Source organism: Diabrotica undecimpunctata, chromosome 6, assembly GCF_040954645.1.
Source record: "Diabrotica undecimpunctata isolate CICGRU chromosome 6, icDiaUnde3, whole genome shotgun sequence".
Classification (NCBI taxonomy): domain Eukaryota; kingdom Metazoa; phylum Arthropoda; class Insecta; order Coleoptera; family Chrysomelidae; genus Diabrotica; species Diabrotica undecimpunctata.
In genome coordinates, this window is record NC_092808.1 from 90,342,891 (window position 1) to 90,357,110 (window position 14,220).

The window sequence follows — 14,220 nt, forward strand, 5'->3', positions numbered from 1 at the left end:
AATTTTGGTTGTGGTTTTTGTTATGTTGACTTTCTCGTGTTTCTTGTTTTCTTCGATACTCGTTCCTGTCTCTGTTGCTGTTCCATCTATTTCGATCCCTTCCTTGCGAATTGTCTCGTTGATTGCTTGTGTAATTATTTCGTTCATATTTTTGCGTGTATGTTTTTGTTTCTTGCTTGCTTTTTGGCTGCGTGTCGTTAGGTTGGCTTGTCCTTCTGTTCCTTTTAATTAAGCAATTTCTTGCCCAGTGCCCTTCTTTTCCACATTCGAAACATTCTTTTCCTGTTTTTTTTTTGCCAGGTAGGCTCCTGTCCATCGCTCCTCTGTGAAGTGTCCCTTTTTCCCACATTTATAACATTTCACTTCTTGCGCTGCTGGTGTTAATTGTTCCCTTTTCCTTGTTCTGCATTCTCTTATGAGATGTCCTGTTCTGTTACAGTAGTGGCATCTTTGTTCTTCTCTTATGGCTGAAACTCTGGCTGTATTCGCTCTTCCTTGTATCATCATTAAATTTATCTCCTGTAATGCTATTTCCTCTGCTTTTTCCAAGTCTAAGTTTGGCTTCTTTAGCAGTAAAATGCCTGTTTCTTTCATTAGATCTCTTCTGAGTCCTAGTTTAAATTGGTTAAGTAATAGTTTTTTGTTTTTCTTCTTAATACCTGGTTCCTCTGCGGTTGTTGCTCCTTCTAATACTCTGGCTGCTAGTATTCGTAGTCTTGTCGTAAAATCCGATACGCTCTCGTCGTGTCTTTGGAAGCAATTAGAAAGCTTCATCATCCTCTCTCCTGACAATTTTGGTGCAAATTTTTGGATTAGTTTCGTTTTTAAATCTCCGTAATTCAGGTTGTCTAGTGTTGGGTCTGATTTGAAAAATTGGTACGCCGGTCCTGTTAATTTGAATTTTAATATTTGTATGGTATCCTCTTCTTTCCATTTGTCTAATTGAGCGCGCTGTTCTAGTTTTTCGAAGTATCGAATTGGGTCCTTTGTATTGAAATCTGCTAGTGTAGCTGCGACAACTCCTAGGGGTTGCGGTGGCCATGTTATCGTTACTGGGGCTGTAGACGCTGCTTGTGGCATGTTGCAATTTTTATTTAATACGGTAAGATATGGTAAATTTAAGAATTAAGGGAAAATATATGTGTGTAGAGGATATAATTGATTGTTAAATAAAATAAATTTAGAATTGTTATCTCAAGTAAAATCAACTGTTAAAATAATAGTTAGTCTTTATTTTTCAAGCAAAAATATTTCAGTTATCCTCCCTTTAATTGATTATAAAAGCGGTTCACCTACCTTTTATGGCCTCTTGGAATTTTTGGTTTTAGGACGGGATTGTTATGAAGCTATTTTCTCGCGATAAAAAAAATCTACTCGCTAAAACAAGATTTGTGCTACAGCACGAAAAATTATTTAGTACTTGAGGGACCTGACGGAAATTTTTCAACCTGATTTATTTGCTTATACCCTAAAATTTTTCAAAGTTGACTGAGGTTCTATGTGTCTCTGGACGCAAAACGTCAATGGTGAAAAAAATAATTTTCAGAAAAGAAGTCCTGCACATAAAAAAAATATTTGCTGGATACTGTACTGTTTCTATACTAGCAAAAAAAATTTGGAATGCCACTGGCGAAGCAAGATTTCAACGATATAAAAAAAACTCGAAAAAGTTTACCGAAAACTTTTCTTTTAGTTAATTTAAAAAATATCAACTCTGAAAAGCAAATACTCCTTTCTGGACTCATATATCCTAAACTGTAACATTATTGATTATTCACTGTATAATTAAAATTCGAAAAACCATTATTTATTTTCAAATAAACCAATTTACAACAGTTTATATATTAATTTATCATTATTTGACATCATACAATTATATTACACGTTACAAAAATAGCTTCCCACCTAATGTAAAACGTAACATAAGTCTTTGAACAAATGTTAGATACTCACTATGCTTCTGAGATTAAAAGTTCCGAAGTTCATCTACTACAAACACTCAGAAAAGTAAATTGTGAAAAGTGTCTAATGTCGGTTGGCGATGACGAAAACTAGATCAAATCTCAGGTCTCAAAAATCTGTCTCATTTTTAGAAATGCGTTTCTAGCCAGTTCTATCCTACATTTGACTTCTTGAAGAATGCTTATTGACGGGCTTAAAATTAAGAGACTTCAAATAAAATAAAAAAGTAAAAAAGTGGCGCAACCGCTGATAACGGTAGTAAGAGAACGAAAATGGAGATGAAATCAAATTTAAATTTTTTCGAAGAAGTAAAAAGACGCCTAGAACGCAAATTTAGACAGTTTACCAGCAATGGCCAAAAACTAAAAAGGTATGGATGAAGTAAATTGGGAATTGCAGGAATTAAGAAACGAGAAAAAAGAATTTAAAGTAACATAGGTTGCGTCATAGTATTTAACAGAAATTTCTTCAATGCTCACTCCCAAATGTGTTTCAATGAACCAGCCTGAGAAAACTACTTAAAACACATTTCACGTTTGTCAAGGTTTTTCCCATGTATGCACTCTCAAATGACTTGTATTAGTAAACTGTTTAAAACAAATTTCACACTCATAAAGTTTTCCCCAGTGTGCCCTTTTAAATGTGTTTTCAAATCACCTGCTCTACTAAATTGTTTTAAACAATTTCACATTTGTGAGGTTTTTCCCCAGCATGTACTCTCAAATGTATTTTAAGATAACCTGCTTGAGAAAGAGAAAACTGTTTCATACAAATTTCACATTTGTAGAGGTTTTCTTAAGTGTGCCCTTTTAAATGTGTTTTCAATTCACTTATTCTACAAAACCGCGTAAAACAAATTTCACACGTATAAGGTTTTTTTCCAGTGTGTACTATCGAATGTCTATTCAAAGTACTTGCGTGGCTAAACTGCTTAGAACAAATTTCGCACTTGTAAGGTTTTTCCCCTGTGTGCAATCTCAAATGTGATTTCAAATAACTTGTAACACTAAACTGCTTAAAACAAATATCGCACTTGTAAGGTTTTTCCCCTGTGTGCAATCGCAAATGTCTTTTCAAAGAACCTGCTTGGCTAAACTGCTTAAAACAAATTTCACACTTGTAAGGGTTTTCTCCAGTGTGTACTATCGAATGTTTTTTCAAAGTACTTGCTTGGCTAAACTGCTTAGAACAAATTTCGCACTTGTAAGGTTTTTCCCCTGTGTGCAATCTCAAATGCGATTTCAACTGACCTATAGTACTAAACTGCTTAAAACAAATTTCACACTTGTAAGGTTTATCCCCCGTGTGCAATCTCAAATGAGATTTCAAATAACTTGTAGAACTACACTGCTTAAAACAAATTTCACACTTGTAAGGTTTTTCCCCAGTGTGCACTTTCAAATGTTTTCCTAAATCAGATGCTGTAATAAACTGCTTAAAACAAATTTCGCACTTGTAAGGTTTTTCTCCAGTGTGCACTTTCAAATGTCTTTCTAAACCAGATGCTTTACTTAACTGCTTAAAACAAATTTCACACTTGTAAGGTTTTTCCCCTGTATGCACGCTCAAATGTGATTTTAAATTACATGTAGTACTAAATTGCTTAAGACAAATATCGCACTTGTAAGGTTTTTCCCCTGTGTGCAATCGCAAATGTATTTTCAAAGAACCTGCTTTGCTAAACTGCTTAAAACAAATTTCACACTTGTAAAGTTTTTTCACAGCGTGAACTTTTTTCATAGTGTGTACTATCAAATGTGTTTTCAAAGTACTTGCTTGGCTGAACTGCTTAGAACAAATTTCGCACTTGTAAGGTTTTTGTCCTATGTGCACTCTCAAATGTCTTTTCAAATGACTTTTAGTAATAAACTGCTTAAAACAAGTTTCGCATTTGTTAGGTCTTTGTCTAGTAGTAACTTTATTATTTTTATTTAAAATGAAATTAGTTTTTTGTTCAGCAGGTTGACTCATATAATTTCCTTTGCAAGCTGAATCCTCAATTATTGTCTCCATAATTTCCATTTTAATTTCTTCTTCGGGATAACCTAAAATAAAAACCAACTAGAATATAAATAGGTATTTGAGTATAAGGGAAATTGAATCTTCTATTATTGCATTCATTAATACAGAAGACTGTGTTTCTGTATTATATCGGTGTATGGTAATACATGTTATTGTTATTGTCTTTGAATGCATTCAGTACAAGCATATTAACAACAAAAAAACCAATAATATTATGGTCTAAAGACAGTCAAGTACACAGAGGTGCCACAATGGCTGTGAAACGTCTATGAGTCACATTTTTAAACTGGAACTCTACAAATTATCATAAGAGAAAATATATTCAATATTACAGAATATTTCTGTTAAATTTTTCCATAAAAAATAAGTAAATATGTAAAGCTATACAAAATAATACAAATTATTAAACAAGTCAACTATTTATAAACTGTTTAAAACTGAACATATTGAAGTGATACTTTAACAATTTTCTGTTTAAAAATATCTTCTTATTCTTCTTACCGCATTCCTTATGCACTATAAAAAAGCGTCAGATATTTAAGAATAAAAAAAAATGTAAAACTCTATGAATCTATAAGATATGTCTAGCAGATCAAGCTTGTTGAAAGAGAATGATTAAAAAAAAACAAAAATCTGAGGTTAAGATACTGCCTAAAATTGTGAAAAGAGATGGATCTAAGTTTATCAGCACAGTCAGCTTTCATTCGTCGTGGTACTTAGACGTGCGTAAGAAAGAAGCTTGTTTTTAAAACCGGTATTTATAAATTAGCTATATAAATAAATATTTCGTGAACTTTAAAAGTAAATTAATCACACCAAATAAAAAAGCGAAATTCGGAGAGACATTAAAAACTTATGAGTGCAGTTAGCGGAGGCGATGCCTCCGATAACAATGTTTTAGAAACCCAAATGGATACAAAACATGCATCATCTTCGGTTATACAGATAAGTACCACAAAACTTGTTAATAATAAACCCATTATCGATAATGACTTTGCTAATGTACACCCTTCAACAACAAATACCATAAACAAAGAAGTAGGAACAAAAAGAGAGGAATTTCTTTACCGACAAAACGACTTGAGACCTCATTACGTGTATTTGGAAAATGATTCACCCGATTTTAAAGGCAAGTTAAACGCTTTAAGGATAGGTGACATTATTATCACAATTTTTAAAGAAATTTATGAAAAAATTGTGAGCATTGACGCAGTAGGGAGAAATAAAATACGTATAAAATTTAAAGATTATAAATCGGCCAACTATATCTAAAAAAAATGAAGCAATATTTACAAAAAATAATTTAGACATATACATTCCTAAGTTTCTTGTAGTTAGACAGGGCGTAATAAGAGATATTTCCACAGAATTTTCAGTAGAATATGTTAAAGACAGAATCAAAATGTACGATTTACACTGTAAATTTGAAGTCATTCAAGTCAAAAGATTAAATAAATAGGAGGCAAGTAGATGAAAACGGTACAATATATTCCAACATAAAACATGTGTAGTTAGTTTTAGGTCACAGGTACTACCAAAATATGTAACAATCAACAATGTACTAAAGAGCCATATAAACAAAAGGTGCTATTATGCTTTAATTGTCTAAGATTTGGACATACAGGGGGACAGTGTAAGAGCATGGCTAGCTGCGATAAATGTCAGGAACCACACAACTCAAAAGAGTGTAAAACGACCGATATAACTCCAAAATGTTTTAATTGTTCGGGGAATTATTTTACCACAAATTTGAGCGCGAGTCAGGAATTTCAACGTCAAAAACTTGTAAAAGACGCTATGTCTTCCAATAATATTAGTTATCAAGACGCCAACAGACAGTTCCCCAGAAACTCCTATGCAAAAGCAACAACCATTAATACGGAACAAACTACAAACATTTCCTGCCTCAAAACTTTCCCTCCATTAAATCCCAATAATTATACACCCACCCAGCTCCAATCAAATTCAATTAACCAAATGTCAACAAATAACATATTTTACAATAATTCAAATAGTACAAATTCTAGAACATTTAAAAGACAGAGACCAAATAGTCCAGATCCAACATTAATTTTGCATAATGAAATTATAGCTTCCCCTAGATCTCAATTACCTACGGGAGGAATATTAGACAGTATTAACTATAAAGGAAATATGTATTAGTAATAATTCAGTTGCATCTCCTTCAGACCTGAGCATGATAAATTCAATATTAAAATTAGTTATAGAAATTGTCACAAAAGTTTTAGTAACAAAAAATATAAATATAAATAAGGAAGAACTCGAAAACTTAGTCAAATTAACTAGAAATGGAAACACGTCATCACATTCTCAGACCTCAACCATTCAATAAATATTCTTCAATGGAACTGTCATTCAGCAGTTTCTAATAAAACTAATCTAGAATATCTACTAGATAGGGGCAACTACTCCGTTGCACTTCTATCGGAAACATGGTTTAAAGCAGAAGAATATTATAATTTTAAAGGCCTCAACAATATTCGCTGTGACCGGGACGACGGGTACGGCGACTCAGCCATTTTATTAAAATCAGACTTAATATACCAAGAAGTCTCAATTCCAACTACAATAAACTTTGAGCATACTTGTATCTCGGTTAATTTTCCATTTATACATAAAAAAATTTACTTCGTTTCAGTATACTTTAAAACGAGAACTAGAATATCATTACAACAGTAGATCAACTTTTTGGAACAAATTCCAAAACCATTCATAATTGGGGGCGACTTTAACGCACATAGTTTGGCTTGGAATGATGGATATGACGATATCTATGGCAAGATCTTTTTGGAAGCTATCAGACAATGCAACCTAGTAATTTTGAACGACGGATCACCTACATTAGCAAACAATAAGAAGTCAGCTGTAGACTTAACCCTCTGTACACAGGATCTGACGCACCTAATTACGTGGTCTACTTTAGAAGAACCTTATGGCTCTAACCACTTACCAATACACATACAATTTGGAAGGAATAGCCCGCTTGCGCAAATTAAACAGACAAAAAATAACATATGGAGACTCAAGGCTGCTAATTGGGATGTATACACTGCTATACTTGAAGCTACAGAACCAAAATCATCACTAATGGGCATTATCGACAATATTAACAAAGCTGCCAACAAAGCCATTCCCTTACCAAAATCAAACACAAAATAAAAATCATTGTTCGAAGGACTGGTGGAATGAAACCTGTAACATAGCTGCTAAAGCAAGAAAACAAGCTTACTTGATGCAGTAGCTAAAAAAACTTTCAAAGAAACTAAGAAAAAAAGTTGGATTAATTATTGCCAAAATCTAAATCAAAATACACCCATTAAAGAAGTGTGGAACAAAGTAAACTGATATAAAAACCGAAAACAAGTAAATAAACCCCCAATAAACCCCAAAGAAGAGTGGATAAACGAATTCCACACAAAAATCTCGCCCCCATGGGTTGAAAACAACATTACTCAATAAATAGCTACTGTAAATAGAAACACTTCTTTTCTACAATCACTATTTCAATTATGAGAACTCGATCAATGCATTAAATCAACAAATAATAAATGTCCCGGGGCGGATAACATTTCATACAATATGTTGCATAAAATGCCCTTAGGCCATAAGAAAGCCCTGTTAGAATTGTTCAATTCGATTTGGATAAAAAAGATTCCTTTTCCACCAATGTGGAAAGAATACATCGTAGTACCTATAAAAAAACCTGGAAAACAGAATGGAAATGCAGATTCATATAGATCCATAGCTTTATCATCGTGTATATTTAAAACCATGGAAAGAATGATAAAGAACAGGCTTGAATATTGGCTAGAAAATGAAAAAATATTACTCCTTATCTTCCTTAGAACCCCTAACAATACTAGTAAATGACATCTATCTAGGATTCACACACAAATACAACACTTTGGCTACATTTTTGGATATAACTTCAGCATATGATAATGTTCAAATAAATATACTAGAAGAGAAGCTTATCAATATTGGTCTACCAACCTCCTTTGCCAACTTCATAAAATCAGCTTACTCTAATCGATCAGTTTCCTTAAAGATAAATAAAGAAGTTTTGGAATCAAGAATATGTAGATCTGGATTACCACAAGGTAGTATCTTGAGCCCAATCCTCTACAGCCTGTACACAATGGACATAGAAAATGTTATATCACTTAAGTCCAAAATTATTCAATATGCTGATGATGTGGTTATTTACACCAGTAACAAATCAGAGGACAAATGTATACAAAAATATTAACACTGAATTTATAGAAATCCAAAAATGCTTAGACAACATGGGACTTTCCATATCCGAGTCCAAAACCAATATATGTATTTTCTCTAGAAACAGAAACAACTATCAAAGACCATTAACAATAGGAAAATATAAACTCCGTATTAACAACTCTGTAAAATATCTTGGTCTACATCTAGATAGAAAACTATTATGGAAGGACTGTATCCACCAAATTATCAAAAAAACAAGTAATTCTATAAATATTTTAAGAGCGTTTTGTAGGGCAAAGTGGGGAGCAGATCCAAATACGGCTTTACTATTCTACAAAACAATGGTACGATCAATAATGGATTATGGAAGTCAACTCTATGAAACAGCAGCAGATACACATCTAAATAAAATCGAGATACAACAAAATAAATGCTTAAGAGTTTGCCTGGGATATCTTAAGTCAACACCCATAAATATTATACAAGATGAAGCCATGGAACCTCCTCTTAAACTACGAAGACAACTATTGATCAGAAAATTTATGATAAAAACCATTTCCAAAAAAACTTCTTACCTCAATAGTATACAATCACTAACAGTTCAAGTTTTGACCCATAGATACTGGCACTTCAAGAAAAGTGTACTTTGTTTAATTGATATTAGCAAGTATCAATCAAACAAAGTTTAACGAAACAAAAAACAAATACTGGCCAAACTATGATCCTATATTCACTGATGGATCAAAGTCAAAAGAATATACCAGCTGTGCTTTCTACCATGCGGAAGAAAATACTGACAAAAAATTTATTCTACCAAAGGAAGCTTCCATATACACTGCAGAATTAACAGCAATTGTGCAAGCTATGAAATACATACTCGGCTCTAACCACAACAAATTCATAATATGTACGGACAGCAAAAGTACAGTAGATAAACTTAAAAAAGTAAACATAAATAGATCAGTTAATCAAATTGAAGCAAATATCCTGTATTTACATAATGAGATACACATCAAGAATAAAGTCATCATATATCTATGGCTAAAGGGACACACAGGTATACTTTTTCCATTGTCAATTCGCCAAGCGTCGGCTTTTGAGGTTCTTTGATGTCGATGCCGACCATTGGCGTGGAAATTAAGAAAAGGGATCAGTTATCAAACGCATATTTCAAGAAAAATCATATAATTTTTATTAATTTTTACATAATTATATTCAGGAAAATTTCTCAATTTTTGGGCAGAAATTGTTTAAACAATTTTTTAAACAAATTCAAAATATCACCTTTTGTGCTCCAAAAAATATTTTTTAGGTTTTTGGGTGACTCTAAATAAGATCTATGTCATTTTTCTCAAAAGTTAATAGTTTTGGAGATATAAGCGATTTAAAATCCGAAAAATGCGATACCTAATATGCATTTTCGAGGCTTGAAAAATATGTAAATGAGTATTTTTGAGATTCAAGAGTATCTAAACTAAAGTATCAACATTGATTTTGGTGAGAAATCGGAGCAATATTTTCCGTAGCAGAAAAAGGTGATCTTTTGAATTTGAATTGTTTCCGGCAAAAATGTCCGGCACCCTTCAACCTTCGATTTGTTTAAACGGGGCATTTTTGAATAGGACTCTTCAAAGGACAGAATCAGTTTTTTTTTCAAATGGGAGCGGGCTCACAACACCGAATAAATAACAAATTAATTCGTTCAAATTAAAGCTTGTTAATTTTAGTGATTTATAAGAATATTGGACTTATTATTTAGTTTTTACATAAACCATAATATTTTTTTACAATTATCTGTAAATAATGGCTCATTCTGTCAGAAAATTTTAAAACATTGTCTATCCAGCAATTAAGATAGTCAACTGAAATTTAATTTTTAAACACGGCCTACTGTTAATGCACAAACAGGGTGAATCTTCAATATTTTGCTTCGAGTTAGAGATATCTGAAAAAGTTATTTGGAAAAGATGTTCCAAATATTATTTTAACCCCACATAACAAAGTTTTATGTCAAAATTCGCACTTTTACTTTTTTCATTAATTGAAGAGCTTATTTCCAGTGTCTTAAATCCAAAATTTCGATTTTTTAAATTTTCTTTTTTTAAACTTTATAGATTTCTTCAAGTCTAGAATAAAGTTATATGTACCAAAACAACTTCTTATTTACCATTTAAAAGTGCATATGAAAATTGTAAAATTGTATAATTTGTATGTTAAATTTGTATGAAAATCTGTAATTTCATGGATTTCATTATATGGATGTAAGACACTTTGGAAATAAGCTCTTCAATTGTAGTCAGGATTCTAAAACGGACAGTTGGCTGTCCCGAGATGCATCTTTAGACAGCCAATTGTAGATTTAGGATCGAGATTACAAATAATACTGAAAAACTAAAATTGCGAATTTTGTCATGAAATTTGGTATGTGCGTTTACAATAAGTGGAACAACTTTTCCAAATAAGTTTTTCCGATTTCTCTAACGCGAAGCAAAATATCGAAAATTTACCCTGTTTGTGGATTCGCAGTAAGCCGCGTTTAAAATTTAAATTTCAGATGACTATCTTAAAAAAATGTGCACTAACAACATGTATGACTGTGCAAAATGTCAAATCTGTATGTATTTTAGTAGCTGATATATAGAGTTGTCTTCATCTTAAATGCGACACACTGTATAATAATGAATACTAGTGTTCAAGATGCATCGCGATAGCTGTAAAGAAATTAATTAGAAGGACTGAAAAGAATCGTCAGTGTGCCTGTAAAATTGTAAACTGTTCGCTGAATAACGTCTTTTGCAGCAGTGTCAATCCTACCCAATTTTTTATTTGGTCGCTTTCGTTTTAAGGAATGATCTGTAACTGTGCCTAATTTAATAATTGTATATATCGTCTTATACCCGATTTTTTTAATACATGCATTCTCGAAACAATTGCATTATCAGCCATCCCAATATTTTCTTTTTTCAAACACTCATACATATTTAAAACTATTCTTTGGGATTGTACGTGCAAATCTTTATTTTTTAATTCAGAGCTGTCATTAACATAATTGTCATTATTTATTGATAACACAGAAGTTGATGCATCTTAAAAAATGCCATCCTAGAAAAATATAATATTACTTATAACTTATATTACCTATACCTTATAAGCCCCCGCCTCTGCAATAGGAAATATTTTAGGGTATCGCATAGCAGACAACAGGTGTTCATTAGAATTTATTGGTTTGCGCTTCGCGCTGTTGCCATAATGCATGAGTTTAAAATTAGTGAATATAACCTTAATACCATTATTAATATATCTGCAATTTTTCATGTTTCCAGGTAAGGTATAAAATCAATGAAATTTGGAAAAAAATAATACAATTCTTGAAACCGTTTTTGAGAACTTGGATTCTTAAAAGTTGTCTGATTTCTTAAAAGTCGATCATTATATCTATAAAAGTATTACCGCTAAATTCACCAACAGGGCAACGTCGAACGTTCAAATTCTCTCCAGACTACAATGTTGCCAATATTCGAAAATTACTTAGAATATAAGTAATATATACAAAGTTCACGGTTGCTTTAATTCATTAGTGAAGAGTCCATGGAAATATTAGTACCTAGTTAATTAATTTATATATATATTTTTGAGAATAAGTTCATATTATTTTTTAAGAGTGTCGTTCGTTGACTAGCAATTGAATAATAACGAATAGAAAATAGAGAATATTTTTTAAATATAACCTTAGGAATTTTAGGAAATATGTCTGACAACCTTGATTTGAAAGGCGGTCTCTTTGATACCAGAATAAGACATGTTTATGTTGGAAAATTATTAGTGGATGTACTATATAACAGGTAATGAAGAACTAAATCTTAAACTACCCCTGTCCGACCTATTCTTAAACCAAAGAAACAAAATAAATGAGATGTGGCAAAACCTACACAACGCTTGGTTGAAAACCATGGTTTCACAAAATACCAAACAGAAACTTTGTCACCACAATAAATCGAGTATGTGCTAATCATGCACTAACACCTTATTATAAGCACAAAATGAAAATTACAGACGATCCACGTTGTAGTTGTGGTAAAATGGGTACATTAGTACATGTTTTACTTGAATGTCTAATAAATAATGTAAACATTAATAAACTATATAAAAACTTAATTCACTACAAGATAAACCTTCCAATAGACCTAAATTGTATTATTTTTTCAGGAAATAATGATATCCTTTATGTACTTCATCAACACATCATAAACTGTAAACTAAAACTGTAAAATTACTAACCAATTTTGTAAACAATTATGCAAAAGAAACTAAATGTAAAGCATACAAAGAGGGCTGAAACCTCCAAGGGGATGAACCGGGTTGACGCCCTAGTGGGAAAAAAAGAAAAAAAAAATTAAACACCTTACACATTTTATATATTACTAACAAAACAAATGAATACATCATGCTCAGGTTTGATATTATGAAACATTTTACACAAATTAATGATTCAATCTAACATAGTCTGGCTAATTGGTTCTCGCCAAAGCCATAAATTCCACGGAAAAAAAGTTTATCAGTTTAATTTTTATTACTTTTCAGTTTTATTTTCATAAATACTTGATGTTCTTTCTTTAAAATATTCTGTGGAAAATGAATATTCAGCTAGTACAATGTTTACATATTTTAATTTATGATAAAATTGAAGTATATAGATTTATAGATAGAAATTGTAACATTGTAAAGACTAGTCAAAGCAAAAAGAGGAAAGAATACTTAACTCTATATTCCTTACTTGTCAAGACTTGAGTACATTGTCTGTAAATTGAATATCATGAATTATTTTAAGAAAATATTGAAAGCCACACAAAGCTGTAACTAAAGTTACCTACATTTAGCACAAATACTGTAAACTGACTGGAATTCAGATTTCTTTTTCTGGGGTTCATATTTCTTTTGTTAACAGAATGTCATTTAACTAAATACTAAATTTGTAATTATCCTTATATGCTGTTAAATTGTATTTACGACTGAAATTATGTTAGCCTTTAAAAAATTATTCCTATTTATATTACTTCTAAATTAATACGGGAGGACTTAATCAACCAATAGAGATGCATGTGCGTCTATATTTATTGCTTAAACTCTAATTACTAACCTTTTTCAGTTTTCTGGTTTTCTTCAAATGGGTTAAGTTTATTTCCATGTTGTTCTATGTCAGTATTTATGGGACATTTATTTAAGTCTAAATAATCATATGTGTCCTGTGTACTTTGGCTATTGGATGCAATCTGAATTTCACATTTAAAGCCATCCAAAATATGATCATCCAACTCACTATACTCTATTTCTACTTTAAACGTCTCCTCGATAATTTCTTGTTTTACTTCCATTTGATTATACTGGGTTTTATGTATTCCAATAATAATTTTACGCCCAAAAAGCGAAATCACTATATTCTATAAGGAAACACTAGAGTACTTAGCCCTTTGTCGTATATACTCTAGGAAACAAAATATACTATACTTATATAGTTTAGACGAGACGGTTAAATCTTAAGCAATACAACAATACCATCTTACAATGAATACACGTACATTCATTGTACCATGCTACCATCCAACGTTACAATCTTATCTTAAAATAAATTGCATTGCATACATAAAATCTGAACATGAACATAACCTAATGTCTTCTTCTTCTTCTCTTCTTTTTTGGCGCTGCACTTAGGCAATTTGCCAGGACCCTTAAGCTAGCGGGGACACATGAGCGGAATCCAATTTAACCTACGTAATATTTTTTCACTCATTTTTCACTAATTTATTACCACCCTAATAATTTTTCACCACCAAACCAACCTTAAGGGGAGCGATTCTGCTGGCTTAAGATTCAAGCTAGCAGAATTCAAAAAAGAAACTTTTTGTTGATGGCATATTTTTTCACCCATTTTTCACTAATTTATTACCACCCTAATAATTTTTTACCACCAAACCACCCTTAATGGGAGCGATTCTGCTG

The 14,220-nt window shown here is 31.8% G+C and overlaps 1 protein-coding gene across 1 annotated transcript; it reads right to left on the reverse strand.

Annotated features, from left to right (window-relative positions):
- Window positions 1-1,784: 1,784 nt before the first annotated feature.
- LOC140443543 (uncharacterized) lies at window positions 1,785-13,870 on the reverse strand. The gene is made up of 2 exons (XM_072534856.1): window positions 13,361-13,870; window positions 1,785-4,007 (listed from the first exon to the last, which is right to left on the reverse strand). The coding sequence occupies exons 1-2, from the start codon at window positions 13,593-13,595 to the stop codon at window positions 2,758-2,760; spliced, it is 1,485 nt and encodes a 494-aa protein (XP_072390957.1). The 5' UTR covers window positions 13,596-13,870; the 3' UTR covers window positions 1,785-2,757.
- Window positions 13,871-14,220: the final 350 nt, after the last annotated feature.